The 26,199-nt window shown below is 43.2% G+C and overlaps 1 protein-coding gene and 25 non-coding genes across 26 annotated transcripts; all 26 read left to right on the forward strand.

The window, feature by feature from the left end:
• Positions 1 to 549: 549 nt before the first annotated feature.
• On the forward strand, positions 550 to 668 carry LOC130396846 (5S ribosomal RNA). The gene has a single exon (XR_008899462.1). It is a non-coding gene; the product is annotated as a 5S ribosomal RNA (ribosomal RNA).
• A 529-nt stretch (positions 669 to 1,197) lies between these two features.
• LOC130396847 (5S ribosomal RNA) lies at positions 1,198 to 1,316 on the forward strand. The gene has a single exon (XR_008899463.1). It is a non-coding gene; the product is annotated as a 5S ribosomal RNA (ribosomal RNA).
• Positions 1,317 to 1,845: 529 nt separating this feature from the next.
• On the forward strand, positions 1,846 to 1,964 carry LOC130396848 (5S ribosomal RNA). Its single transcript, XR_008899464.1, has one exon. It is a non-coding gene; the product is annotated as a 5S ribosomal RNA (ribosomal RNA).
• Positions 1,965 to 2,493: 529 nt separating this feature from the next.
• Positions 2,494 to 2,612, forward strand: LOC130396849 (5S ribosomal RNA). The gene has a single exon (XR_008899465.1). It is a non-coding gene; the product is annotated as a 5S ribosomal RNA (ribosomal RNA).
• Positions 2,613 to 3,141: 529 nt separating this feature from the next.
• LOC130396850 (5S ribosomal RNA) lies at positions 3,142 to 3,260 on the forward strand. The gene has a single exon (XR_008899466.1). It is a non-coding gene; the product is annotated as a 5S ribosomal RNA (ribosomal RNA).
• A 529-nt stretch (positions 3,261 to 3,789) lies between these two features.
• LOC130396851 (5S ribosomal RNA) lies at positions 3,790 to 3,908 on the forward strand. The gene has a single exon (XR_008899467.1). It is a non-coding gene; the product is annotated as a 5S ribosomal RNA (ribosomal RNA).
• Positions 3,909 to 4,437: 529 nt separating this feature from the next.
• Positions 4,438 to 4,556, forward strand: LOC130396852 (5S ribosomal RNA). Its single transcript, XR_008899468.1, has one exon. It is a non-coding gene; the product is annotated as a 5S ribosomal RNA (ribosomal RNA).
• A 529-nt stretch (positions 4,557 to 5,085) lies between these two features.
• On the forward strand, positions 5,086 to 5,204 carry LOC130396853 (5S ribosomal RNA). Its single transcript, XR_008899469.1, has one exon. It is a non-coding gene; the product is annotated as a 5S ribosomal RNA (ribosomal RNA).
• Positions 5,205 to 5,733: 529 nt separating this feature from the next.
• On the forward strand, positions 5,734 to 5,852 carry LOC130396854 (5S ribosomal RNA). Its single transcript, XR_008899470.1, has one exon. It is a non-coding gene; the product is annotated as a 5S ribosomal RNA (ribosomal RNA).
• Positions 5,853 to 6,381: 529 nt separating this feature from the next.
• Positions 6,382 to 6,500, forward strand: LOC130396855 (5S ribosomal RNA). Its single transcript, XR_008899471.1, has one exon. It is a non-coding gene; the product is annotated as a 5S ribosomal RNA (ribosomal RNA).
• Positions 6,501 to 7,029: 529 nt separating this feature from the next.
• Positions 7,030 to 7,148, forward strand: LOC130396857 (5S ribosomal RNA). Its single transcript, XR_008899473.1, has one exon. It is a non-coding gene; the product is annotated as a 5S ribosomal RNA (ribosomal RNA).
• Positions 7,149 to 7,677: 529 nt separating this feature from the next.
• LOC130396858 (5S ribosomal RNA) lies at positions 7,678 to 7,796 on the forward strand. The gene has a single exon (XR_008899474.1). It is a non-coding gene; the product is annotated as a 5S ribosomal RNA (ribosomal RNA).
• Positions 7,797 to 8,325: 529 nt separating this feature from the next.
• On the forward strand, positions 8,326 to 8,444 carry LOC130396859 (5S ribosomal RNA). The gene has a single exon (XR_008899475.1). It is a non-coding gene; the product is annotated as a 5S ribosomal RNA (ribosomal RNA).
• Positions 8,445 to 8,973: 529 nt separating this feature from the next.
• On the forward strand, positions 8,974 to 9,092 carry LOC130396860 (5S ribosomal RNA). Its single transcript, XR_008899476.1, has one exon. It is a non-coding gene; the product is annotated as a 5S ribosomal RNA (ribosomal RNA).
• A 529-nt stretch (positions 9,093 to 9,621) lies between these two features.
• Positions 9,622 to 9,740, forward strand: LOC130396861 (5S ribosomal RNA). The gene has a single exon (XR_008899477.1). It is a non-coding gene; the product is annotated as a 5S ribosomal RNA (ribosomal RNA).
• Positions 9,741 to 10,269: 529 nt separating this feature from the next.
• LOC130396862 (5S ribosomal RNA) lies at positions 10,270 to 10,388 on the forward strand. The gene has a single exon (XR_008899478.1). It is a non-coding gene; the product is annotated as a 5S ribosomal RNA (ribosomal RNA).
• Positions 10,389 to 10,917: 529 nt separating this feature from the next.
• Positions 10,918 to 11,036, forward strand: LOC130396863 (5S ribosomal RNA). Its single transcript, XR_008899479.1, has one exon. It is a non-coding gene; the product is annotated as a 5S ribosomal RNA (ribosomal RNA).
• A 529-nt stretch (positions 11,037 to 11,565) lies between these two features.
• LOC130396864 (5S ribosomal RNA) lies at positions 11,566 to 11,684 on the forward strand. Its single transcript, XR_008899480.1, has one exon. It is a non-coding gene; the product is annotated as a 5S ribosomal RNA (ribosomal RNA).
• A 529-nt stretch (positions 11,685 to 12,213) lies between these two features.
• LOC130399973 (5S ribosomal RNA) lies at positions 12,214 to 12,332 on the forward strand. The gene has a single exon (XR_008902463.1). It is a non-coding gene; the product is annotated as a 5S ribosomal RNA (ribosomal RNA).
• Positions 12,333 to 14,187: 1,855 nt separating this feature from the next.
• Positions 14,188 to 16,131, forward strand: LOC130393744 (uncharacterized). Its single transcript, XM_056604464.1, has 2 exons — positions 14,188 to 14,959; positions 15,223 to 16,131. The coding sequence occupies exons 1-2, from the start codon at positions 14,207 to 14,209 to the stop codon at positions 15,601 to 15,603; spliced, it is 1,134 nt and encodes a 377-aa protein (XP_056460439.1). The 5' UTR covers positions 14,188 to 14,206; the 3' UTR covers positions 15,604 to 16,131.
• Positions 16,132 to 22,709: 6,578 nt separating this feature from the next.
• Positions 22,710 to 22,828, forward strand: LOC130401144 (5S ribosomal RNA). The gene has a single exon (XR_008903601.1). It is a non-coding gene; the product is annotated as a 5S ribosomal RNA (ribosomal RNA).
• Positions 22,829 to 23,357: 529 nt separating this feature from the next.
• On the forward strand, positions 23,358 to 23,476 carry LOC130400312 (5S ribosomal RNA). The gene has a single exon (XR_008902788.1). It is a non-coding gene; the product is annotated as a 5S ribosomal RNA (ribosomal RNA).
• A 529-nt stretch (positions 23,477 to 24,005) lies between these two features.
• LOC130396865 (5S ribosomal RNA) lies at positions 24,006 to 24,124 on the forward strand. Its single transcript, XR_008899481.1, has one exon. It is a non-coding gene; the product is annotated as a 5S ribosomal RNA (ribosomal RNA).
• Positions 24,125 to 24,653: 529 nt separating this feature from the next.
• LOC130399745 (5S ribosomal RNA) lies at positions 24,654 to 24,772 on the forward strand. Its single transcript, XR_008902245.1, has one exon. It is a non-coding gene; the product is annotated as a 5S ribosomal RNA (ribosomal RNA).
• Positions 24,773 to 25,301: 529 nt separating this feature from the next.
• Positions 25,302 to 25,420, forward strand: LOC130395834 (5S ribosomal RNA). Its single transcript, XR_008898842.1, has one exon. It is a non-coding gene; the product is annotated as a 5S ribosomal RNA (ribosomal RNA).
• A 529-nt stretch (positions 25,421 to 25,949) lies between these two features.
• LOC130396866 (5S ribosomal RNA) lies at positions 25,950 to 26,068 on the forward strand. The gene has a single exon (XR_008899482.1). It is a non-coding gene; the product is annotated as a 5S ribosomal RNA (ribosomal RNA).
• Positions 26,069 to 26,199: the final 131 nt, after the last annotated feature.

Genomic DNA, 26,199 nt, shown 5'->3' on the forward strand with positions numbered 1-26,199 from the left:
AATACCAGGTGCTGTAAGCTTTTTCTTTTTCAACTCGAGCTCATTGACTCCGTGGCCTACCGTGGCGTACCGTGACCTGATGTTTACTGCCAACCGCTTTGGAGGATTTAAGCAACATACAAAAACTGACAACGTCTCTCAAAACTATTTTTGTGAAACATGAGGACAGTATAGTGATACTGCCAGCAGGGAGCACCAGAGAGCTGAACCGACAGTTGTACATTTCTTAAACTTTCACCAACACAAACACGCACGCTCACTTCAGATCATGGGAGGACGTCAAAAAATCACCACCCATTCTCTGACACTTTAACCGTTAACCTTGGTTCAAACATTTAACATCACACGCACACGCAGTGTATTTCAGATAATTAATGAATTCAGATGTCACAATGATCGTTTACATGGATAAGGAGTCCTACTGAATCAATTACTGCCGTTTATATCTAACTAATGATTGTTTTTGTAAAAGTGTAACGTCGAGCCTCAGCAGCTTTCTCACTCCTTATGTGCTACTGTATAAAACCTGGTTTTGCGCCTGCACTAATTGCTTACGGCCATACCACCCTGAACACGCCCGATCTCGTCTGATCTCGGAAGCTAAGCAGGGTCGGGCCTGGTTAGTACTTGGATGGGAGACCGCCTGGGAATACCAGGTGCTGTAAGCTTTTTCTTTTTCAACTCGAGCTCATTGCCTCCGTGGCCTACCGTGGCGTACCGTGACCTGATGTTTACTGCCAACCGCTTTGGAGGATTTAAGCAACATACAAAAACTGACAACGTCTCTCAAAACTATTTTTGTGAAACATGAGGACAGTATAGTGATACTGCCAGCAGGGAGCACCAGAGAGCTGAACCGACAGTTGTACATTTCTTAAACTTTCACCAACACAAACACGCACGCTCACTTCAGATCATGGGAGGACGTCAAAAAATCACCACCCATTCTCTGACACTTTAACCGTTAACCTTGGTTCAAACATTTAACATCACACGCACACGCAGTGTATTTCAGATAATTAATGAATTCAGATGTCACAATGATCGTTTACATGGATAAGGAGTCCTACTGAATCAATTACTGCCGTTTATATCTAACTAATGATTGTTTTTGTAAAAGTGTAACGTCGAGCCTCAGCAGCTTTCTCACTCCTTATGTGCTACTGTATAAAACCTGGTTTTGCGCCTGCACTAATTGCTTACGGCCATACCACCCTGAACACGCCCGATCTCGTCTGATCTCGGAAGCTAAGCAGGGTCGGGCCTGGTTAGTACTTGGATGGGAGACCGCCTGGGAATACCAGGTGCTGTAAGCTTTTTCTTTTTCAACTCGAGCTCATTGACTCCGTGGCCTACCGTGGCGTACCGTGACCTGATGTTTACTGCCAACCGCTTTGGAGGATTTAAGCAACATACAAAAACTGACAACGTCTCTCAAAACTATTTTTGTGAAACATGAGGACAGTATAGTGATACTGCCAGCAGGGAGCACCAGAGAGCTGAACCGACAGTTGTACATTTCTTAAACTTTCACCAACACAAACACGCACGCTCACTTCAGATCATGGGAGGACGTCAAAAAATCACCACCCATTCTCTGACACTTTAACCGTTAACCTTGGTTCAAACATTTAACATCACACGCACACGCAGTGTATTTCAGATAATTAATGAATTCAGATGTCACAATGATCGTTTACATGGATAAGGAGTCCTACTGAATCAATTACTGCCGTTTATATCTAACTAATGATTGTTTTTGTAAAAGTGTAACGTCGAGCCTCAGCAGCTTTCTCACTCCTTATGTGCTACTGTATAAAACCTGGTTTTGCGCCTGCACTAATTGCTTACGGCCATACCACCCTGAACACGCCCGATCTCGTCTGATCTCGGAAGCTAAGCAGGGTCGGGCCTGGTTAGTACTTGGATGGGAGACCGCCTGGGAATACCAGGTGCTGTAAGCTTTTTCTTTTTCAACTCGAGCTCATTGCCTCCGTGGCCTACCGTGGCGTACCGTGACCTGATGTTTACTGCCAACCGCTTTGGAGGATTTAAGCAACATACAAAAACTGACAACGTCTCTCAAAACTATTTTTGTGAAACATGAGGACAGTATAGTGATACTGCCAGCAGGGAGCACCAGAGAGCTGAACCGACAGTTGTACATTTCTTAAACTTTCACCAACACAAACACGCACGCTCACTTCAGATCATGGGAGGACGTCAAAAAATCACCACCCATTCTCTGACACTTTAACCGTTAACCTTGGTTCAAACATTTAACATCACACGCACACGCAGTGTATTTCAGATAATTAATGAATTCAGATGTCACAATGATCGTTTACATGGATAAGGAGTCCTACTGAATCAATTACTGCCGTTTATATCTAACTAATGATTGTTTTTGTAAAAGTGTAACGTCGAGCCTCAGCAGCTTTCTCACTCCTTATGTGCTACTGTATAAAACCTGGTTTTGCGCCTGCACTAATTGCTTACGGCCATACCACCCTGAACACGCCCGATCTCGTCTGATCTCGGAAGCTAAGCAGGGTCGGGCCTGGTTAGTACTTGGATGGGAGACCGCCTGGGAATACCAGGTGCTGTAAGCTTTTTCTTTTTCAACTCGAGCTCATTGCCTCCGTGGCCTACCGTGGCGTACCGTGACCTGATGTTTACTGCCAACCGCTTTGGAGGATTTAAGCAACATACAAAAACTGACAACGTCTCTCAAAACTATTTTTGTGAAACATGAGGACAGTATAGTGATACTGCCAGCAGGGAGCACCAGAGAGCTGAACCGACAGTTGTACATTTCTTAAACTTTCACCAACACAAACACGCACGCTCACTTCAGATCATGGGAGGACGTCAAAAAATCACCACCCATTCTCTGACACTTTAACCGTTAACCTTGGTTCAAACATTTAACATCACACGCACACGCAGTGTATTTCAGATAATTAATGAATTCAGATGTCACAATGATCGTTTACATGGATAAGGAGTCCTACTGAATCAATTACTGCCGTTTATATCTAACTAATGATTGTTTTTGTAAAAGTGTAACGTCGAGCCTCAGCAGCTTTCTCACTCCTTATGTGCTACTGTATAAAACCTGGTTTTGCGCCTGCACTAATTGCTTACGGCCATACCACCCTGAACACGCCCGATCTCGTCTGATCTCGGAAGCTAAGCAGGGTCGGGCCTGGTTAGTACTTGGATGGGAGACCGCCTGGGAATACCAGGTGCTGTAAGCTTTTTCTTTTTCAACTCGAGCTCATTGACTCCGTGGCCTACCGTGGCGTACCGTGACCTGATGTTTACTGCCAACCGCTTTGGAGGATTTAAGCAACATACAAAAACTGACAACGTCTCTCAAAACTATTTTTGTGAAACATGAGGACAGTATAGTGATACTGCCAGCAGGGAGCACCAGAGAGCTGAACCGACAGTTGTACATTTCTTAAACTTTCACCAACACAAACACGCACGCTCACTTCAGATCATGGGAGGACGTCAAAAAATCACCACCCATTCTCTGACACTTTAACCGTTAACCTTGGTTCAAACATTTAACATCACACGCACACGCAGTGTATTTCAGATAATTAATGAATTCAGATGTCACAATGATCGTTTACATGGATAAGGAGTCCTACTGAATCAATTACTGCCGTTTATATCTAACTAATGATTGTTTTTGTAAAAGTGTAACGTCGAGCCTCAGCAGCTTTCTCACTCCTTATGTGCTACTGTATAAAACCTGGTTTTGCGCCTGCACTAATTGCTTACGGCCATACCACCCTGAACACGCCCGATCTCGTCTGATCTCGGAAGCTAAGCAGGGTCGGGCCTGGTTAGTACTTGGATGGGAGACCGCCTGGGAATACCAGGTGCTGTAAGCTTTTTCTTTTTCAACTCGAGCTCATTGACTCCGTGGCCTACCGTGGCGTACCGTGACCTGATGTTTACTGCCAACCGCTTTGGAGGATTTAAGCAACATACAAAAACTGACAACGTCTCTCAAAACTATTTTTGTGAAACATGAGGACAGTATAGTGATACTGCCAGCAGGGAGCACCAGAGAGCTGAACCGACAGTTGTACATTTCTTAAACTTTCACCAACACAAACACGCACGCTCACTTCAGATCATGGGAGGACGTCAAAAAATCACCACCCATTCTCTGACACTTTAACCGTTAACCTTGGTTCAAACATTTAACATCACACGCACACGCAGTGTATTTCAGATAATTAATGAATTCAGATGTCACAATGATCGTTTACATGGATAAGGAGTCCTACTGAATCAATTACTGCCGTTTATATCTAACTAATGATTGTTTTTGTAAAAGTGTAACGTCGAGCCTCAGCAGCTTTCTCACTCCTTATGTGCTACTGTATAAAACCTGGTTTTGCGCCTGCACTAATTGCTTACGGCCATACCACCCTGAACACGCCCGATCTCGTCTGATCTCGGAAGCTAAGCAGGGTCGGGCCTGGTTAGTACTTGGATGGGAGACCGCCTGGGAATACCAGGTGCTGTAAGCTTTTTCTTTTTCAACTCGAGCTCATTGCCTCCGTGGCCTACCGTGGCGTACCGTGACCTGATGTTTACTGCCAACCGCTTTGGAGGATTTAAGCAACATACAAAAACTGACAACGTCTCTCAAAACTATTTTTGTGAAACATGAGGACAGTATAGTGATACTGCCAGCAGGGAGCACCAGAGAGCTGAACCGACAGTTGTACATTTCTTAAACTTTCACCAACACAAACACGCACGCTCACTTCAGATCATGGGAGGACGTCAAAAAATCACCACCCATTCTCTGACACTTTAACCGTTAACCTTGGTTCAAACATTTAACATCACACGCACACGCAGTGTATTTCAGATAATTAATGAATTCAGATGTCACAATGATCGTTTACATGGATAAGGAGTCCTACTGAATCAATTACTGCCGTTTATATCTAACTAATGATTGTTTTTGTAAAAGTGTAACGTCGAGCCTCAGCAGCTTTCTCACTCCTTATGTGCTACTGTATAAAACCTGGTTTTGCGCCTGCACTAATTGCTTACGGCCATACCACCCTGAACACGCCCGATCTCGTCTGATCTCGGAAGCTAAGCAGGGTCGGGCCTGGTTAGTACTTGGATGGGAGACCGCCTGGGAATACCAGGTGCTGTAAGCTTTTTCTTTTTCAACTCGAGCTCATTGACTCCGTGGCCTACCGTGGCGTACCGTGACCTGATGTTTACTGCCAACCGCTTTGGAGGATTTAAGCAACATACAAAAACTGACAACGTCTCTCAAAACTATTTTTGTGAAACATGAGGACAGTATAGTGATACTGCCAGCAGGGAGCACCAGAGAGCTGAACCGACAGTTGTACATTTCTTAAACTTTCACCAACACAAACACGCACGCTCACTTCAGATCATGGGAGGACGTCAAAAAATCACCACCCATTCTCTGACACTTTAACCGTTAACCTTGGTTCAAACATTTAACATCACACGCACACGCAGTGTATTTCAGATAATTAATGAATTCAGATGTCACAATGATCGTTTACATGGATAAGGAGTCCTACTGAATCAATTACTGCCGTTTATATCTAACTAATGATTGTTTTTGTAAAAGTGTAACGTCGAGCCTCAGCAGCTTTCTCACTCCTTATGTGCTACTGTATAAAACCTGGTTTTGCGCCTGCACTAATTGCTTACGGCCATACCACCCTGAACACGCCCGATCTCGTCTGATCTCGGAAGCTAAGCAGGGTCGGGCCTGGTTAGTACTTGGATGGGAGACCGCCTGGGAATACCAGGTGCTGTAAGCTTTTTCTTTTTCAACTCGAGCTCATTGACTCCGTGGCCTACCGTGGCGTACCGTGACCTGATGTTTACTGCCAACCGCTTTGGAGGATTTAAGCAACATACAAAAACTGACAACGTCTCTCAAAACTATTTTTGTGAAACATGAGGACAGTATAGTGATACTGCCAGCAGGGAGCACCAGAGAGCTGAACCGACAGTTGTACATTTCTTAAACTTTCACCAACACAAACACGCACGCTCACTTCAGATCATGGGAGGACGTCAAAAAATCACCACCCATTCTCTGACACTTTAACCGTTAACCTTGGTTCAAACATTTAACATCACACGCACACGCAGTGTATTTCAGATAATTAATGAATTCAGATGTCACAATGATCGTTTACATGGATAAGGAGTCCTACTGAATCAATTACTGCCGTTTATATCTAACTAATGATTGTTTTTGTAAAAGTGTAACGTCGAGCCTCAGCAGCTTTCTCACTCCTTATGTGCTACTGTATAAAACCTGGTTTTGCGCCTGCACTAATTGCTTACGGCCATACCACCCTGAACACGCCCGATCTCGTCTGATCTCGGAAGCTAAGCAGGGTCGGGCCTGGTTAGTACTTGGATGGGAGACCGCCTGGGAATACCAGGTGCTGTAAGCTTTTTCTTTTTCAACTCGAGCTCATTGCCTCCGTGGCCTACCGTGGCGTACCGTGACCTGATGTTTACTGCCAACCGCTTTGGAGGATTTAAGCAACATACAAAAACTGACAACGTCTCTCAAAACTATTTTTGTGAAACATGAGGACAGTATAGTGATACTGCCAGCAGGGAGCACCAGAGAGCTGAACCGACAGTTGTACATTTCTTAAACTTTCACCAACACAAACACGCACGCTCACTTCAGATCATGGGAGGACGTCAAAAAATCACCACCCATTCTCTGACACTTTAACCGTTAACCTTGGTTCAAACATTTAACATCACACGCACACGCAGTGTATTTCAGATAATTAATGAATTCAGATGTCACAATGATCGTTTACATGGATAAGGAGTCCTACTGAATCAATTACTGCCGTTTATATCTAACTAATGATTGTTTTTGTAAAAGTGTAACGTCGAGCCTCAGCAGCTTTCTCACTCCTTATGTGCTACTGTATAAAACCTGGTTTTGCGCCTGCACTAATTGCTTACGGCCATACCACCCTGAACACGCCCGATCTCGTCTGATCTCGGAAGCTAAGCAGGGTCGGGCCTGGTTAGTACTTGGATGGGAGACCGCCTGGGAATACCAGGTGCTGTAAGCTTTTTCTTTTTCAACTCGAGCTCATTGCCTCCGTGGCCTACCGTGGCGTACCGTGACCTGATGTTTACTGCCAACCGCTTTGGAGGATTTAAGCAACATACAAAAACTGACAACGTCTCTCAAAACTATTTTTGTGAAACATGAGGACAGTATAGTGATACTGCCAGCAGGGAGCACCAGAGAGCTGAAACGACAGTTGTACATTTCTTAAACTTTCACCAACACAAACACGCACGCTCACTTCAGATCATGGGAGGACGTCAAAAAATCACCACCCATTCTCTGACACTTTAACCGTTAACCTTGGTTCAAACATTTAACATCACACGCACACGCAGTGTATTTCAGATAATTAATGAATTCAGATGTCACAATGATCGTTTACATGGATAAGGAGTCCTACTGAATCAATTACTGCCGTTTATATCTAACTAATGATTGTTTTTGTAAAAGTGTAACGTCGAGCCTCAGCAGCTTTCTCACTCCTTATGTGCTACTGTATAAAACCTGGTTTTGCGCCTGCACTAATTGCTTACGGCCATACCACCCTGAACACGCCCGATCTCGTCTGATCTCGGAAGCTAAGCAGGGTCGGGCCTGGTTAGTACTTGGATGGGAGACCGCCTGGGAATACCAGGTGCTGTAAGCTTTTTCTTTTTCAACTCGAGCTCATTGACTCCGTGGCCTACCGTGGCGTACCGTGACCTGATGTTTACTGCCAACCGCTTTGGAGGATTTAAGCAACATACAAAAACTGACAACGTCTCTCAAAACTATTTTTGTGAAACATGAGGACAGTATAGTGATACTGCCAGCAGGGAGCACCAGAGAGCTGAACCGACAGTTGTACATTTCTTAAACTTTCACCAACACAAACACGCACGCTCACTTCAGATCATGGGAGGACGTCAAAAAATCACCACCCATTCTCTGACACTTTAACCGTTAACCTTGGTTCAAACATTTAACATCACACGCACACGCAGTGTATTTCAGATAATTAATGAATTCAGATGTCACAATGATCGTTTACATGGATAAGGAGTCCTACTGAATCAATTACTGCCGTTTATATCTAACTAATGATTGTTTTTGTAAAAGTGTAACGTCGAGCCTCAGCAGCTTTCTCACTCCTTATGTGCTACTGTATAAAACCTGGTTTTGCGCCTGCACTAATTGCTTACGGCCATACCACCCTGAACACGCCCGATCTCGTCTGATCTCGGAAGCTAAGCAGGGTCGGGCCTGGTTAGTACTTGGATGGGAGACCGCCTGGGAATACCAGGTGCTGTAAGCTTTTTCTTTTTCAACTCGAGCTCATTGACTCCGTGGCCTACCGTGGCGTACCGTGACCTGATGTTTACTGCCAACCGCTTTGGAGGATTTAAGCAACATACAAAAACTGACAACGTCTCTCAAAACTATTTTTGTGAAACATGAGGACAGTATAGTGATACTGCCAGCAGGGAGCACCAGAGAGCTGAACCGACAGTTGTACATTTCTTAAACTTTCACCAACACAAACACGCACGCTCACTTCAGATCATGGGAGGACGTCAAAAAATCACCACCCATTCTCTGACACTTTAACCGTTAACCTTGGTTCAAACATTTAACATCACACGCACACGCAGTGTATTTCAGATAATTAATGAATTCAGATGTCACAATGATCGTTTACATGGATAAGGAGTCCTACTGAATCAATTACTGCCGTTTATATCTAACTAATGATTGTTTTTGTAAAAGTGTAACGTCGAGCCTCAGCAGCTTTCTCACTCCTTATGTGCTACTGTATAAAACCTGGTTTTGCGCCTGCACTAATTGCTTACGGCCATACCACCCTGAACACGCCCGATCTCGTCTGATCTCGGAAGCTAAGCAGGGTCGGGCCTGGTTAGTACTTGGATGGGAGACCGCCTGGGAATACCAGGTGCTGTAAGCTTTTTCTTTTTCAACTCGAGCTCATTGACTCCGTGGCCTACCGTGGCGTACCGTGACCTGATGTTTACTGCCAACCGCTTTGGAGGATTTAAGCAACATACAAAAACTGACAACGTCTCTCAAAACTATTTTTGTGAAACATGAGGACAGTATAGTGATACTGCCAGCAGGGAGCACCAGAGAGCTGAACCGACAGTTGTACATTTCTTAAACTTTCACCAACACAAACACGCACGCTCACTTCAGATCATGGGAGGACGTCAAAAAATCACCACCCATTCTCTGACACTTTAACCGTTAACCTTGGTTCAAACATTTAACATCACACGCACACGCAGTGTATTTCAGATAATTAATGAATTCAGATGTCACAATGATCGTTTACATGGATAAGGAGTCCTACTGAATCAATTACTGCCGTTTATATCTAACTAATGATTGTTTTTGTAAAAGTGTAACGTCGAGCCTCAGCAGCTTTCTCACTCCTTATGTGCTACTGTATAAAACCTGGTTTTGCGCCTGCACTAATTGCTTACGGCCATACCACCCTGAACACGCCCGATCTCGTCTGATCTCGGAAGCTAAGCAGGGTCGGGCCTGGTTAGTACTTGGATGGGAGACCGCCTGGGAATACCAGGTGCTGTAAGCTTTTTCTTTTTCAACTCGAGCTCATTGCCTCCGTGGCCTACCGTGGCGTACCGTGACCTGATGTTTACTGCCAACCGCTTTGGAGGATTTAAGCAACATACAAAAACTGACAACGTCTCTCAAAACTATTTTTGTGAAACATGAGGACAGTATAGTGATACTGCCAGCAGGGAGCACCAGAGAGCTGAACCGACAGTTGTACATTTCTTAAACTTTCACCAACACAAACACGCACGCTCACTTCAGATCATGGGAGGACGTCAAAAAATCACCACCCATTCTCTGACACTTTAACCGTTAACCTTGGTTCAAACATTTAACATCACACGCACACGCAGTGTATTTCAGATAATTAATGAATTCAGATGTCACAATGATCGTTTACATGGATAAGGAGTCCTACTGAATCAATTACTGCCGTTTATATCTAACTAATGATTGTTTTTGTAAAAGTGTAACGTCGAGCCTCAGCAGCTTTCTCACTCCTTATGTGCTACTGTATAAAACCTGGTTTTGCGCCTGCACTAATTGCTTACGGCCATACCACCCTGAACACGCCCGATCTCGTCTGATCTCGGAAGCTAAGCAGGGTCGGGCCTGGTTAGTACTTGGATGGGAGACCGCCTGGGAATACCAGGTGCTGTAAGCTTTTTCTTTTTCAACTCGAGCTCATTGACTCCGTGGCCTACCGTGGCGTACCGTGACCTGATGTTTACTGCCAACCGCTTTGGAGGATTTAAGCAACATACAAAAACTGACAACGTCTCTCAAAACTATTTTTGTGAAACATGAGGACAGTATAGTGATACTGCCAGCAGGGAGCACCAGAGAGCTGAACCGACAGTTGTACATTTCTTAAACTTTCACCAACACAAACACGCACGCTCACTTCAGATCATGGGAGGACGTCAAAAAATCACCACCCATTCTCTGACACTTTAACCGTTAACCTTGGTTCAAACATTTAACATCACACGCACACGCAGTGTATTTCAGATAATTAATGAATTCAGATGTCACAATGATCGTTTACATGGATAAGGAGTCCTACTGAATCAATTACTGCCGTTTATATCTAACTAATGATTGTTTTTGTAAAAGTGTAACGTCGAGCCTCAGCAGCTTTCTCACTCCTTATGTGCTACTGTATAAAACCTGGTTTTGCGCCTGCACTAATTGCTTACGGCCATACCACCCTGAACACGCCCGATCTCGTCTGATCTCGGAAGCTAAGCAGGGTCGGGCCTGGTTAGTACTTGGATGGGAGACCGCCTGGGAATACCAGGTGCTGTAAGCTTTTTCTTTTTCAACTCGAGCTCATTGACTCCGTGGCCTACCGTGGCGTACCGTGACCTGATGTTTACTGCCAACCGCTTTGGAGGATTTAAGCAACATACAAAAACTGACAACGTCTCTCAAAACTATTTTTGTGAAACATGAGGACAGTATAGTGATACTGCCAGCAGGGAGCACCAGAGAGCTGAACCGACAGTTGTACATTTCTTAAACTTTCACCAACACAAACACGCACGCTCACTTCAGATCATGGGAGGACGTCAAAAAATCACCACCCATTCTCTGACACTTTAACCGTTAACCTTGGTTCAAACATTTAACATCACACGCACACGCAGTGTATTTCAGATAATTAATGAATTCAGATGTCACAATGATCGTTTACATGGATAAGGAGTCCTACTGAATCAATTACTGCCGTTTATATCTAACTAATGATTGTTTTTGTAAGAGTGTAACGTCGAGCCTCAGCAGCTTTCTCACTCCTTATGTGCTACTGTATAAAACCTGGTTTTGCGCCTGCACTAATTGCTTACGGCCATACCACCCTGAACACGCCCGATCTCGTCTGATCTCGGAAGCTAAGCAGGGTCGGGCCTGGTTAGTACTTGGATGGGAGACCGCCTGGGAATACCAGGTGCTGTAAGCTTTTTCTTTTTCAACTCGAGCTCATTGACTCCGTGGCCTACCGTGGCGTACCGTGACCTGATGTTTACTGCCAACCGCTTTGGAGGATTTAAGCAACATACAAAAACTGACAACGTCTCTCAAAACTATTTTTGTGAAACATGAGGACAGTATAGTGATACTGCCAGCAGGGAGCACCAGAGAGCTGAACCGACAGTTGTACATTTCTTAAACTTTCACCAACACAAACACGCACGCTCACTTCAGATCATGGGAGGACGTCAAAAAATCACCACCCATTCTCTGACACTTTAACCGTTAACCTTGGTTCAAACATTTAACATCACACGCACACGCAGTGTATTTCAGATAATTAATGAATTCAGATGTCACAATGATCGTTTACATGGATAAGGAGTCCTACTGAATCAATTACTGCCGTTTATATCTAACTAATGATTGTTTTTGTAAAAGTGTAACGTCGAGCCTCAGCAGCTTTCTCACTCCTTATGTGCTACTGTATAAAACCTGGTTTTGCGCCTGCACTAATTGCTTACGGCCATACCACCCTGAACACGCCTGATCTCGTCTGATCTCGGAAGCTAAGCAGGGTCGGGCCTGGTTAGTACTTGGATGGGAGACCGCCTGGGAATACCAGGTGCTGTAAGCTTTTTCTTTTTCAACTCGAGCTCATTGCCTCCGTGGCCTACCGTGGCGTACCGTGACCTGATGTTTACTGCCAACCGCTTTGGAGGATTTAAGCAACATACAAAAACTGACAACGTCTCTCAAAACTATTTTTGTGAAACATGAGGACAGTATAGTGATACTGCCAGCAGGGAGCACCAGAGAGCTGAAACGACAGTTGTACATTTCTTAAACTTTCACCAACACAAACACGCACGCTCACTTCAGATCATGGGAGGACGTCAAAAAATCACCACCCATTCTCTGACACTTTAACCGTTAACCTTGGTTCAAACATTTAACATCACACGCACACGCAGTGTATTTCAGATAATTAATGAATTCAGATGTCACAATGATCGTTTACATGGATAAGGAGTCCTACTGAATCAATTACTGCCGTTTATATCTAACTAATGATTGTTTTTGTAAAAGTGTAACGTCGAGCCTCAGCAGCTTTCTACGGAGCCCCCCAAGGGACATGGAGGAAAAAAAAAAAATTGGTTGAAAATAAATAAATAAATAATGGTTTGCGAGATCTCGCAAATGGTTTGCGAGATCTCGCAAATATTTTGCGAGATCTCGCAAAAGACTTTGCGAGATATCGCAAAAGGCTTTGCGAGATCTCGCAAAGACTTTGCGAGATCTCGCAAAAGACTTTGCGAGATATCGCAAAACTCTTTGCGTGATATCGCAAACCAACTTCCGCAGCCCTCATTCACCAACGGTCCATGCAACAGTCATATCTATTCATCTATGATAAACCGTACACCAGAAAATAATCATGGAGGAGGATTTAGAGCATTTCCTTCAGTCCAGAGGGGTCCCAAGAGAGGACATCATGCGAATGCAAAGAGACAAGGTGGGCAGGAATTTAATTTAACAGAAGTTGGACTAGGTTCCCTGCTCTGAGTTATGCTAGTCCAACGCTGTAGATGTTGTAAATTAGCTTCAGATATCTTTTAGTTTTCTTTATGAGGGGCTATGTGTGTTTTATCTCTGTCATGTTGCTTCAATAAATTGCATTCATATAGTAGCCATGACATGTAATAAGCGGGATAATATATAGCGAACGGGTCACTTTCTAGAAATAAAGACTGACAAGCTGAAGAGGGAGTTCAGCTTGAAGGTCTTTATTTCTAGTATTATCCCTTACCTTATTACCAGTAGTGTAGTCTACGTGATACGCAGGTATACGCCGTATACCCACTATGGAACGCACCAGGATTTGCGTATCCCCACTTAAAAATGTGCACGGATACGTATCAATCGTCTTGTGACAGATCTTTCACACTGTGTTTTTTCGCAAATACCGGTTGGGTATAACTGCAATAAAATACTTTAAGCAGGGGAATTTATCTCCTACATTCACCATTCATAAAATTCACCCTGCGCGCTCGCGCTCTGCCCTGTCTGTTACGAAGCGCGAAGCTGCCCCTGCATCTCTCTGCACGTTAGTTGGCGGGCCGAGCCCCTCCTTCTCGCGTGTGTGTGTGCGCGTGCGCGTGTGCGCGCGTGCGCGCGCGTGTGTGTGTGTGTGTGTGTGCGTGTGTCCAGTCCTCCCATATTAATGTGTAAACCACATAACAAGCAGTCAACAGAAGACAATGTTTTAATCCCACTTTATATCTACTTGTTACTTTTAGATGAGAACCCCTGGTCAGCCTTTCAGCTCAAGTTAACCTAGCTTTAGTGTGTGTGTGTGTGTGTGTGTGTGTGTGTGTGTGTGTGTGTGTGTGTGTGTGTGTGTGTGTGTGTGTGTGTGTGTGTGTGTGTGTGTGTGTGTGTGTATACAATATGAATGACTAGGCAATCAATCTCAAGTTTACCTAGCTTTGGTATGTTTAAAATAAGAATATGAAGTATTTCTTCTTATATTTGCAGGTTGACAAGGCAGTGCTATCCATCATGAGTGATGAGCAAATGGCTAAATACATCACTTCATATGGTGACAGAATAGCTGTCCTCTCCTTCTGTCAACAATCAAACACCAGCACCACCGATAAAGAGACGCTTCTACAGAAATTAAGAGCTAAAATAGGAGCACGGAAAATGAAATCAAAGAAAAAAGGAGTGTCACAATCAGGTGTGGTGGAGAGGAAAGCAGAGGGGATGACGAGACCAAAGAACAATGCAGCAGAAAAGACAACTAGAAAGATCGAAATCGGATGGCTTCATTTTACTGGCATCGATTACCATCAAGTCAGGACCCAAAATGGGGGGGGGACAAGGCACGCGAGAATGGAGAAAGCTTCAACGGTGTCTCTGATCCTCGAACTGGGAAAGCAGCTGTTTTTCCCAGACGGAGCCTCGACAAAGGGCCGAGCAGAAGACTTTGACTTTGTTGTCTGCGATTTCAAAAGAAAGGAGATTGCTTTAAATGAATCTATCGGCAGTCTTTACGACCAAACTAAGTTAAAGCTGCTTAGATTTTACATCTGCACCAAAGAACAAGCAGCTTTAACAGATCAGTCCTTAGATGAGGATTCTCAACAGTGTTTATCCACTTCAGATGAGGCTGTATCTGCCATCACTCCCATTGATGCAGATGAAGCATTTACTGATGACCTGGAGCTTGTGCCTTCATCACGCAGCGACATCACTGATCAGGTTTGTGGCCCTAAAAAAAAGTAATAATAATGACAGAGGCCGATGGAAATAGATTGTTGTACCTGTGATATATATGTGGGTGTGTGTGTGTATGAATTAAATCAGAAAAATCTTCAAATATTATGCTTAATAGAGTAATGGAGCTTTCTTGTGCAATATATTTTTTTATCACTATTGAATATACATTGTGAAAACGTGTTTCACCCTGCCATATTTGAAATAACCGCTTTCAAAAAAATTAAACATGATTTCTTCCATTACAGAACCTGCTTTTCCAGATGCAACCAAAGTCCAAAAAACATAGGGGCACATCCGAGATTGTGACTGCACAAGGTTCAACAAAATCCCATCTCACTCATTCAACTCCAAAAGACAATACAAAAGCCCACATCGGCCAGGGGCAGGATACTGATTCAAGTGATGATGATGTTTTGAATCATCTCGAGCCTTCCTCTGATTTGCCTGACTCCTGCTTTGAAACTATTGATCTGACCAGTGCAGTTCTACAATCTGAGTCTTACTCTGATGAGCGAGACACTGTTGAATGGGATCCAGAAGATGACCCTCGTGGAGCATATGATGATTGGATAGATGTCATAACATTGAAGTCTGGCAACAATGAGGATATCACACAGGTAATTTAATTAAAATAAGCAAAGGAAGTAGAAATAGTAATACCAGAAAAAAGGAAGTTTGTCCAATGTTTGTCCATTCTGTGATACAGCAGAAAAATGACGGTGCAACATGGCGTCCTCAGCGCAACGGTCCTATGTAGATAGGCCTATGTTATCTTTTGTTATTTTTTCTGTTTTCTTCATTATATAAAAATGTAAGTGGAACCATCTCACCAGTGTCCCTGGATTTCAACGGAACACTGGAATGAAGAAGACTCGTTTAGAAACTGTTCTATAGATTGCAATCTGCAATTACATATTATATATGTAGGGTCAAAATGTCTGCTGTCAAATAATACTGCATTCATAATTTATCCTTCAGAGTGTCGACCCGAGTGGAGAACCTATTCAGGATATACCACTCCGGTTGTCTCCAGCTATTGGCCTGCCTACACCAAATGTGCAGTCCATACACGAGGAAGCATTGCAAACTGCACAAGTAAGATTAAGCACTACAAGAATCCCTGAACACATAATTTAAACAGGTGTAATATTTTAGAGAACTGTTAAGATGTGATACAATTGTGTATCTGGATGGTATAAAAGGATAAAAGTAGGGAGATCATGTTCAACAGTAGATTCATTGTCTTTCAAATCCATCTTCAAAATACATTCACATACTCATATTTGGATATAGAAATGTGATAGCCTGCGTTATAAACTGACGGTGTGCTGTTTGAGGGAAATGAAGGGAAGCTTTCGAGCTTCATTAGTAGAAATAGCATTCCAACATTATTTGTACTTTGACACAAGGTAGCACACTTGAATAATCAAACTCAAGAGCGCCTCGAAGAGTTCCATTTATATAGAGTTGTTTATTTTAATAGATTATCTGTAATATACACCGACATAGTGACACATTTTTTAGAGGGGTCCTATTATGCTTTTCCGTTTTTACCTTCTCCTATTGCGCTTTTCACGTTTCTGTCCGCCATCTGTCAGTAGTGCACTACACGTGTAGGTTTCACAGGAGGACAGAGAGTGCAAAAACAGGTCAAATCCACCCTGTGGCGCAAATGAGGTAGTACATGAATCGTATTCTATGCCTGTTAAAGATAATTGGAACACAATGTCTACTTCAAAATTATACAAATATCAAGAAGAATAACTGTTAAACTAAATAAGGCAAACATAAGGACTTCAGAAAATAGAATATCTGTAGGGGTGTGTAGTACTAATCCAAAATACACTATTCTCACACAAACAAAAAATTATTGATATTTGGGTCTTTCCTTCACTCATTGACCACTCTTTTTCCACAATTGTTATTGTCTTCTTCTCGCAGGACAGTGGATGGACTTTCACCCCACAAGATTTCCCGTCAACTTCATACAGCCAACCTTTCTCATCAACCTCAGCTGGCAACTCCGCGAATCAAGAGAGTCCACGACAAGCATCAATTTGCAGGATAAATGTGGTTGACGATCTTGTGGCTGTATTTATGGACAGCAGCATTTTGAATTTGAGTCTGACGATGGACTTTGTCAATGAAAATGCTATTGGTGACGTCGGAGTGTCAAGGGAAGTTTACACTGCATTCTGGGAGCAGTTTCTTGAACAGTGTGAAGGGGAATCGGAGCGAGTTCCAAAGCTGAGGCCAGATTTCTCTGAGGTTAAATGGCAAGCAGTTGGTCGAATCTGGGTGAAAGGATTCCTGGAACATGGTGTCATGCCAGTGAGGCTTTCAAAGGCTTTCATTTTAGCCTGCATCCATGGAATTGACTCAGTTGATACTGACATCCTGATGAGCTCATTTCTCGAATACCTCCCTTCTGTTGAGAGATCAGCTGTTGAAAAAGCTCTCCAGGGCACAATGGAGGAAAGTGATGAAGAGGAATTGCTTGACCTTTTCACAAGGATGGGTTCCCATATCCTACCTCCAAAGAAAAACATGGAGCCTGCAATCAAAATAATGGCTCACAAAGCCATTCTCCAAGAGCCAAAATATATACTTGATTGCTTCTCCACATCCATGGCACTTGTACAGATGAGGTTGTCAAACAAGCAAAGTGTGTTGTCTCTGTATGAGTCAAAGAAGGCCACAGGCAAAAGAGTGTTTCAACTGTTGGAAACTTCCAACGTAGTGCTGTCTCAGAGAGAAGAGACAACCTTTAACCACCTGAAACGGTATGTAAAAAATTCTGAACCAACCCAAGCAGAAAAAATCCTGCGTTTCTGCACTGGGTCTTCTGTCATATGTGTTGGCAAAATATTTGTTTGCTTCAACGCTGAAACCGGGCTCGGCAGAAGGCCCATTGGTCGTACCTGTGGAGCTACCCTTGAACTACCGTGTACTTACAGTTCATACCCCGAATTTCGCACTGAGTTTGACAACATACTGTCCAGCAACTACTTGAATATGGACATACTTTAAACTCTTGGACTGGCTTGATAATACAAGTTGTAATATTATGGTTCGTCATTGACTGTGTGTTTTTTCGTTTTACCGGTTCCGTTTGAATTAACAGTCACTTACCTGCGAGCTACAAGTGTTCCCTGCGTTCCAAATCGCATTTTTTCTATTCTACAGACATCTGATCATAAAAATAATCTATTTAGGATGCAGTGCGCATACACTTGGGACATACTTAATCCGTGTGCCTCACTGCCTTTTTTTTTCTTCGCCACATTTTCTAATTTGTTATAAATTGTTAATTGTTAATTGACTTTTACTTTTCATAACCTGACATGTTTTGATTGTTAATGTTCCTGCCCACATACCGTTCAAAATCCACCCAAAATGTCCTACAGGCAGCCCAAATAAAAAAAGATATTATATTTTCGCCAATGTTTTGAAAGAAATAATATTTGAGGGAATATTTTTTGTTGTTGTTTTAGAAGCGAAATGCATTGTATGTGTGTGTGTGTGTGTGTGTGTGTGTGTGTGTGTGTGTGTGTGTGTGTGTGTGTGTGTGTGTGTGTGTGTGTGTGCTTAACACGCTATTTTATGTTGAAATGCGACGTAATCCAGTGTTCACGGAAACGTACACTGTCAACGTATGCTTTTGGCGACTGGATTGGCTCTCAGATAACCGTGTTTCTAACTAGATGACTTCATTAAAAGTTACATAAAGTAACGGTTTAATAACAAACGCAGGAAACACGTGAGCTGCTAGTTTAGCGAAAGCAGCGTCCCTAGCAACCTGACGTCGTTGAAACATACGAGCGAGCCGATGAAATCTTCCTAATAACTATAAAACTAAAGAGCAGACACAATCACTGACTGAAGATTATGCAAGTAAAAAGTATATTTCCCGCTAGAAATGTTATTAGAAACACGTTTAACGGTGAATCGGTCCTAAAATATTGCATTTCCCATTCAGATAATAAAGATTAATAAAGATCATACACATTCACTGACTGAAGATTATGCAAGGAAAATGTACATTTCTCGCTAGAAATGTCATTAGAAAAACGTTGAATGGTGTATCTGTCCTAAAATATTGCATTTCCCATTCAGATAAAGATTAATATAGGCTACGTAACAATTTCACCAAATGCTAGGAGAACGTATCGCCCCCTGTTGGTGCTATTCCCCCATTCATTTCGAATGGAGAAGAAGGCGTGTTCAGGGTCACGCTTTGCTCGAGCAAAGCGTGACCCTGAACACGCCTTGCGATGTCGACAAACGTATCTATTTTACGCCCTGGCGTGATACCGGGTTGAAATGTCACATGTTGCTCTGGTGTCAAGACAGCTGATTTTATACAGGTTTCAGGCCATCCTACTTGAACCGGCAGGATGACCGCACCCCCTGCTGTATACAATCAGCTGTCTTGACACCACAGCAACATCATGTGACATTAAGAAGAAGACTGCAGGAACTTGTCATGGTATGAGAGGTAATACTAGTCTGATTACAAGAACAATTAAGTCAATTGTTCTTGAACAAGTACAATTATTAATTCATTGCCAAGTTTTTCATCTAGCTAATGTGGCCAGTGTAAGATGTGGCCTGAAAATACCAGGAAACAGCACCAAACTTGTTTGGCAATTTGTTTATTCAGAGTTCCACACCAGGATTAAATAGGGGATAGCAATATAGTTACAGTAATAAAAAATGTTCCAGTCTCAACAAAACATGAATAGCGTGTATTGTCGTTTTTAACCCCTCTCTCAGTATTTGAAACTACAGGTTGTAAATGCACAGATAATTTCAAAATGCTTTTCTGTCGGTAACATGTCAATATTTGTACTGATTGGCCATCAGAAGTTCAGAGTTAGATAAATACATCCATTTTTTGGTCCCATCATTTGAAATCCAATGATATTCTATCAGGTCCTTCTCAACCATGGCTCAGATAACCCCCACGACAGTCTCGTTGTGGAAATACAAGAGACGTCAAAGCACCGACAAGAAACACTTGCGTTACAGTGTGTGTATTCACACACATGTGGCGCTCACACGGTTGCGTCTCATTGGCTGGCCAACGTCTCTGGGCGGGCCAGGCAGAGTAAGGGGAGGAGCTTAGATGCTTTATGACGACATAAATAAAGACATTCCAAATCAGCGCGCTTGAGCCTCCGTTTTTTCAAAGGCGAGCAGAACAGCTAGCGAAAATATAATATTTAGCATTTTCATGTCATGGGACCTTTAAAGGAAACTTATAAAAGGAAAAGAACAGCAAGGTGAATTATTTACATATGTGACCACAAACTTATAAAAGGAACAGAACAGCAAGGTGAATTATTTACATATGTGACCACAAAATACACCTGACCTACACACATGCCTTGATGGCCTCTCTGAGGTGCATGTACAAGTTCACTGCTTGATATGGATCTGTTGCTAGGGTGAGATTGGACTCAGCCATAAAGATGTTGCATAGTTCATACAGATCTGGATCACACGGTTTGGTCTGGCGAAAGATGCATTCGTTTTTGCACAGTTGAAATTCACCATCTTCAATTGGGGAAAGGAAGTCTCTTGTCCCATAGAGTTCAGGTACTGCAAACATCACGTTCGGCCGACCGCTGGGGACGTTAGGATTTTTCGATGGCCTGATGGTGTGTGTGTTCCAAACCTGTGCAGTGTCATCCAACTCATCCTGTTAAAAGCAAGAATATAAAAACAGTAAATACATTAAGGAAGAACTATAAATGCATATCCAGGGCTGTTCGCAGATTTTTTTTAAGTGGTAGCACTGGTGCCAGCAAGCACAAAAATTCAGTAGCATAAAAATACATTTGAGATTCACAATCAATATTATATCCTTGTGTGCAGTAATAATTGTAGAAAAAATTGCACTTATTTGGACAAGAGTCTAACCTGCCAATAAGAACTTTTGCTGATTCAGAATTGTTTCCCCCCCCATAGAACAATAATATGAATGTCTATATCTGTATATTGTTTATGTATACACATAATTATTATATTAATGCTAATCATTTTTAGAACATTTCCTTTTAATTAAAACCAAACTTTATACATTGAACACTGCCTATTTAATTAATTAGTAAACCGATTTCTGCAATTTAGGATAAATTAAATAGGTTGTTGTGTATGTTTTCGGAGTAGTTCTTCAATGGCTTATTTCAAAATGTGTCTATAGGTTACTGTTGACTGCTCTCAGCTCTCTGCAGCTGAAGGACAAGATGTGTCCAGCCAAAGTGGCGGCTGGACTCAACAACGACTACTTTACCCAGTTTGGTGATTGTTAATTTTGAGCCCTCTAAGCAGTGGCGTGCATCATCCTCTCTGTGTCTCAAAGACAGCATCTGTTCATTAACAACCTGTCGCACTAGTGCGATTAGCCTACCAAATTAAATCAAGCACAACATTGTAGCATTCACCCTCATCCCCCCCAACCTGTCTCTTCCTCTCATGTCCCTCTCTGTCAACTCCTCTGTTTATCTCTCCCTTTTCTACTTTTCCTCTTCTTCCTCTAATCCTACCCCTCATATCTCACTCACATAAGCTACACATATATACACATGAAAAAATATATAGATAATTAATTTACTCACCTGGATGAGTCCCATGCAACAAAACTGAAGGAGACCTTTATCCAGAAACCCACCATCAAAGAAACCGTTGTCTCTGAGGTCTGCAAACAAAGTTAACCAGAACTCCACGCACTCCCTACGGAGAAAACCCCACCAATATTCAATCCTCTGATTGGCGGTGCTGGCTCCCTCCAAGTAACTGTCAATGGTGCAGTCTGGCTGGATGGGGACGAGGAAACGCTGAAAGCCTCTGACGTAGCCATTTTCAGTTCCAAGATCGCCGCGCACAACTCTGGGACAGCCACCCAAACGCTGCACTGCTTCTATGTAATACCCTCCGATCAACTTTGGGTCACTGCTTGTCGTGTAAGCATTGAGCCAAATCATTTTCCTTGAGAAGCCATCAATACTTCCATTGATACAAATGCCATATGGCTTAAGTTTATCATAAGAGTCAATGTGCCATATGAAGTTCGGCCCTTTAGAGAAGTAGTTTCGTCGTCTGAGACGTCTCGCTAGCCTTCTTGACACTCCTCTTGGATCGAGCTCTTTTAACAACAACCGCACATCCTCTTTCCTCACACGCAGTCCATGCTCCCTGCATTTAGCGTACATCCATCGGTACCCGTGAAGCTGTCCGGAGTACTGCAGTTGGTGGCTAATAAAATCAACCAGGACCGACAGGTCAGAGTATGCCTTGCGGCGAGAGTGTCCCCTATCTCACAGTATCCTCTTGAGATGTCTCTCACTTATCTGGAAAGCGTGCCTACTGGCAAGTATGGCTTGGATGTCCGAATATTTGAGGCCAAGCTCAAAATAAACATCGATGAATCTCCCGAACTCCATCGTTGTGGTTGGTTTTCCTCTGACCCGGAAGTTAAATTCTGACCCGGAAGTTGGTTTGCGATATCTCGCAAAGTCTTTTGCGAGATCTCGCAAAGTCTTTTGCGATATCTCGCTAAGTCTTTTGCGATATCTCGCAAAACCTTTTGCGAGATCTCGCAAACCAAATTTTTTTTTTTTTTTTCAACCAATTTTTTTTTTTTCCTCCATGTCCCTTGGGGGGCTCCGTAGCTTTCACACTCCTTATGTGCTACTGTATAAAACCTGGTTTTGCGCCTGCACTAATTTCTTACGGCCATACCACCCTGAACACGCCCGATCTCGTCTGATCTCGGAAGCTAAGCAGGGTCGGGCCTGGTTAATACTTGGATGGGAGACCGCCTGGGAATACCAGGTGCTGTAAGCTTTTTCTTTTTCAACTCGAGCTCATTGACTCCGTGGCCTACCGTGGCGTACCGTGACCTGATGTTTACTGCCAACCGCTTTGGAGGATTTAAGCAACATACAAAAACTGACAACGTCTCTCAAAACTATTTTTGTGAAACATGAGGACAGTATAGTGATACTGCCAGCAGGGAGCACCAGAGAGCTGAACCGACAGTTGTACATTTCTTAAACTTTCACCAACACAAACACGCACGCTCACTTCAGATCATGGGAGGACGTCAAAAAATCACCACCCATTCTCTGACACTTTAACCGTTAACCTTGGTTCAAACATTTAACATCACCCGCACACGCAGTGTATTTCAGATAATTAATGAATTCAGATGTCACAATGATCGTTTACATGGATAAGGAGTCCTACTGAATCAATTACTGCCGTTTATATCTAACTAATGATTGTTTTTGTAAAAGTGTAACGTCGAGCCTCAGCAGCTTTCTCACTCCTTATGTGCTACTGTATGAAACCTGGTTTTGCGCCTGCACTAATTGCTTACGGCCATACCACCCTGAACACGCCCGATCTCGTCTGATCTCGAAAGCTAAGCAGGGTCGGGCCTGGTTAGTACTTGGATGGGAGACCGCCTGGGAATACCAGGTGCTGTAAGCATTTTCTTTTTAAACTCGAGCTCATTGCCTCCGTGGCCTACCGTGGCGTACCGTGACCTGATGTTTACTGCCAACCGCTTTGGAGGATTTAAGCAACATACAAAAACTGACAACGTCTCTCAAAACTATTTTTGTGAAACATGAGGACAGTATAGTGATACTGCCAGCAGGGAGCACCAGAGAGCTGAACCGACAGTTGTACATTTCTTAAACTTTCACCAACACAAACACGCACGCTCACTTCAGATCATGGGAGGACGTCAAAAAATCACCACCCATTCTCTGACACTTTAACCGTTAACCTTGGTTCAAACATTTAACATCACACGCACACGCAGTGTATTTCAGATAATTAATGAATTCAGATGTCACAATGATCGTTTACATGGATAAGGAGTCCTACTGAATCAATTACTGCCGTTTATATCTAACTAATGATTGTTTTTGTAAAAGTGTAACGTCGAGCCTCAGCAGCTTTCACACTCCTTATGTGCTACTGTATAAAACCTGGTTTTGCGCCTGCACTAATTGCTTACGGCCATACCACCCTGAACACGCCCGATCTCGTCTGATCTCGGAAGCTAAGCAGGGTCGGGCCTGGTTAGTACTTGGATGGGAGACCGCCTGGGAATACCAGGTGCTGTAAGCTTTTTCTTTTTCAACTCGAGCTCATTGACTCCGTGGCCTACCGTGGCGTACCGTGACCTGATGTTTACTGCCAACCGCTTTGGAGGATTTAAGCAACATACAAAAACTGACAACGTCTCTCAAAACTATTTTTGTGAAACATGAGGACAGTATAGTGATACTGCCAGCAGGGAGCACCAGAGAGCTGAACCGACAGTTGTACATTTCTTAAACTTTCACCAACACAAACACGCACGCTCACTTCAGATCATGGGAGGACGTCAAAAAATCACCACCCATTCTCTGACACTTTAACCGTTAACCTTGGTTCAAACATTTAACATCACACGCACACGCAGTGTATTTCAGATAATTAATGAATTCAGATGTCACAATGATCGTTTACATGGATAAGGAGTCCTACTGAATCAATTACTGCCGTTTATATCTAACTAATGATTGTTTTTGTAAGAGTGGAACGTCGAGCCTCAGCAGCTTTCTCACTCCTTATGTGCTACTGTATAAAACCTGGTTTTGCGCCTGCACTAATTGCTTACGGCCATACCACCCTGAACACGCCCGATCTCGTCTGATCTCGGAAGCTAAGCAGGGTCGGGCCTGGTTAGTACTTGGTTGGGAGACCGCCTGGGAATACCAGGTGCTGTAAGCTTTTTCTTTTTCAACTCAAGCTCATTGCCTCCGTGGCCTACCGTGGCGTACCGTGACCTGATGTTTACTGCCAACCGCTTTGGAGGATTTAAGCAACATACAAAAACTGACAACGTCTCTCAAAACTATTTTTGTGAAACATGAGGACAGTATAGTGATACTGCCAGCAGGGAGCACCAGAGAGCTGAAACGACAGTTGTACATTTCTTAAACTTTCACCAACACAAACACGCACGCTCACTTCAGATCATGGGAGGACGTCAAAAAATCACCACCCATTCTCTGACACTTTAACCGTTAACCTTGGTTCAAACATTTAACATCACACGCACACGCAGTGTATTTCAGATAATTAATGAATTCAGATGTCACAATGATCGTTTACATGGATAAGGAGTCCTACTGAATCAATTACTGCCGTTTATATCTAACTAATGATTGTTTTTGTAAAAGTGTAACGTCGAGCCTCAGCAGCTTTCTCACTCCTTATGTGCTACTGTATGAAACCTGGTTTTGCGCCTGCACTAATTGCTTACGGCCATACCAGCCTGAACACGACCGATCTCGTCTGATCTCGAAAGCTAAGCAGGGTCGGGCCTGGTTAGTACTTGGATGGGAGACCGGCTGGGAATACCAGGTGCTGTAAACTTTTTCTTTTTAAACTCGAGCTCATTGCCTCCGTGGCCTACCGTGGCGTACCGTGACCTGATGTTTACTGCCAACCGCTTTGGAGGATTTAAGCAACATACAAAAACTGACAACGTCTCTCAAAACTATTTTTGTGAAACATGAGGACAGTATAGTGATACTGCCAGCAGGGAGCACCAGAGAGCTGAAACGACAGTTGTACATTTCTTAAACTTTCACCAACACAAACACGCACGCTCACTTCAGATCATGGGAGGACGTCAAAAAATCACCACCCATTCTCTGACACTTTAACCGTTAACCTTGGTTCAAACATTTAACATCACACGCACACGCAGTGTATTTCAGATAATTAATGAATTCAGATGTCACAATGATCGTTTACATGGATAAGGAGTCCTACTGAATCAATTACTGCCGTTTATATCTAACTAATGATTGTTTTTGTAAAAGTGTAACGTCGAGCCTCAGCAGCTTTCTCACTCCTTATGTGCTACTGTATAAAACCTGGTTTTGCGCCTGCACTAATTGCTTACGGCCATACCACCCTGAACACGCCCGATCTCGTCTGATCTCGGAAGCTAAGCAGGGTCGGGCCTGGTTAGTACTTGGATGGGAGACCGCCTGGGAATACCAGGTGCTGTAAGCTTTTTCTTTTTCAACTCGAGCTCATTGACTCCGTGGCCTACCGTGGCGTACCGTGACCTGATGTTTACTGCCAACCGCTTTGGAGGATTTAAGCAACATACAAAAACTGACAACGTCTCTCAAAACTATTTT

This window comes from Gadus chalcogrammus, chromosome 12 (genome assembly GCF_026213295.1).
Source record: "Gadus chalcogrammus isolate NIFS_2021 chromosome 12, NIFS_Gcha_1.0, whole genome shotgun sequence".
NCBI lineage: Eukaryota > Metazoa > Chordata > Actinopteri > Gadiformes > Gadidae > Gadus > Gadus chalcogrammus.

Coding starts and splice junctions, on each gene's coding strand:
- LOC130393744 (XM_056604464.1), top strand. CDS start 14,207: ATGAAGTATTTCTTCTTATATTTGCAGGTTGACAAGGCAGTGCTATCC. Junction 14,960..15,222: donor GCAGCGACATCACTGATCAG/GTTTGTGGCCCT, acceptor CTTCCATTACAG/AACCTGCTTTTCCAGATGCA.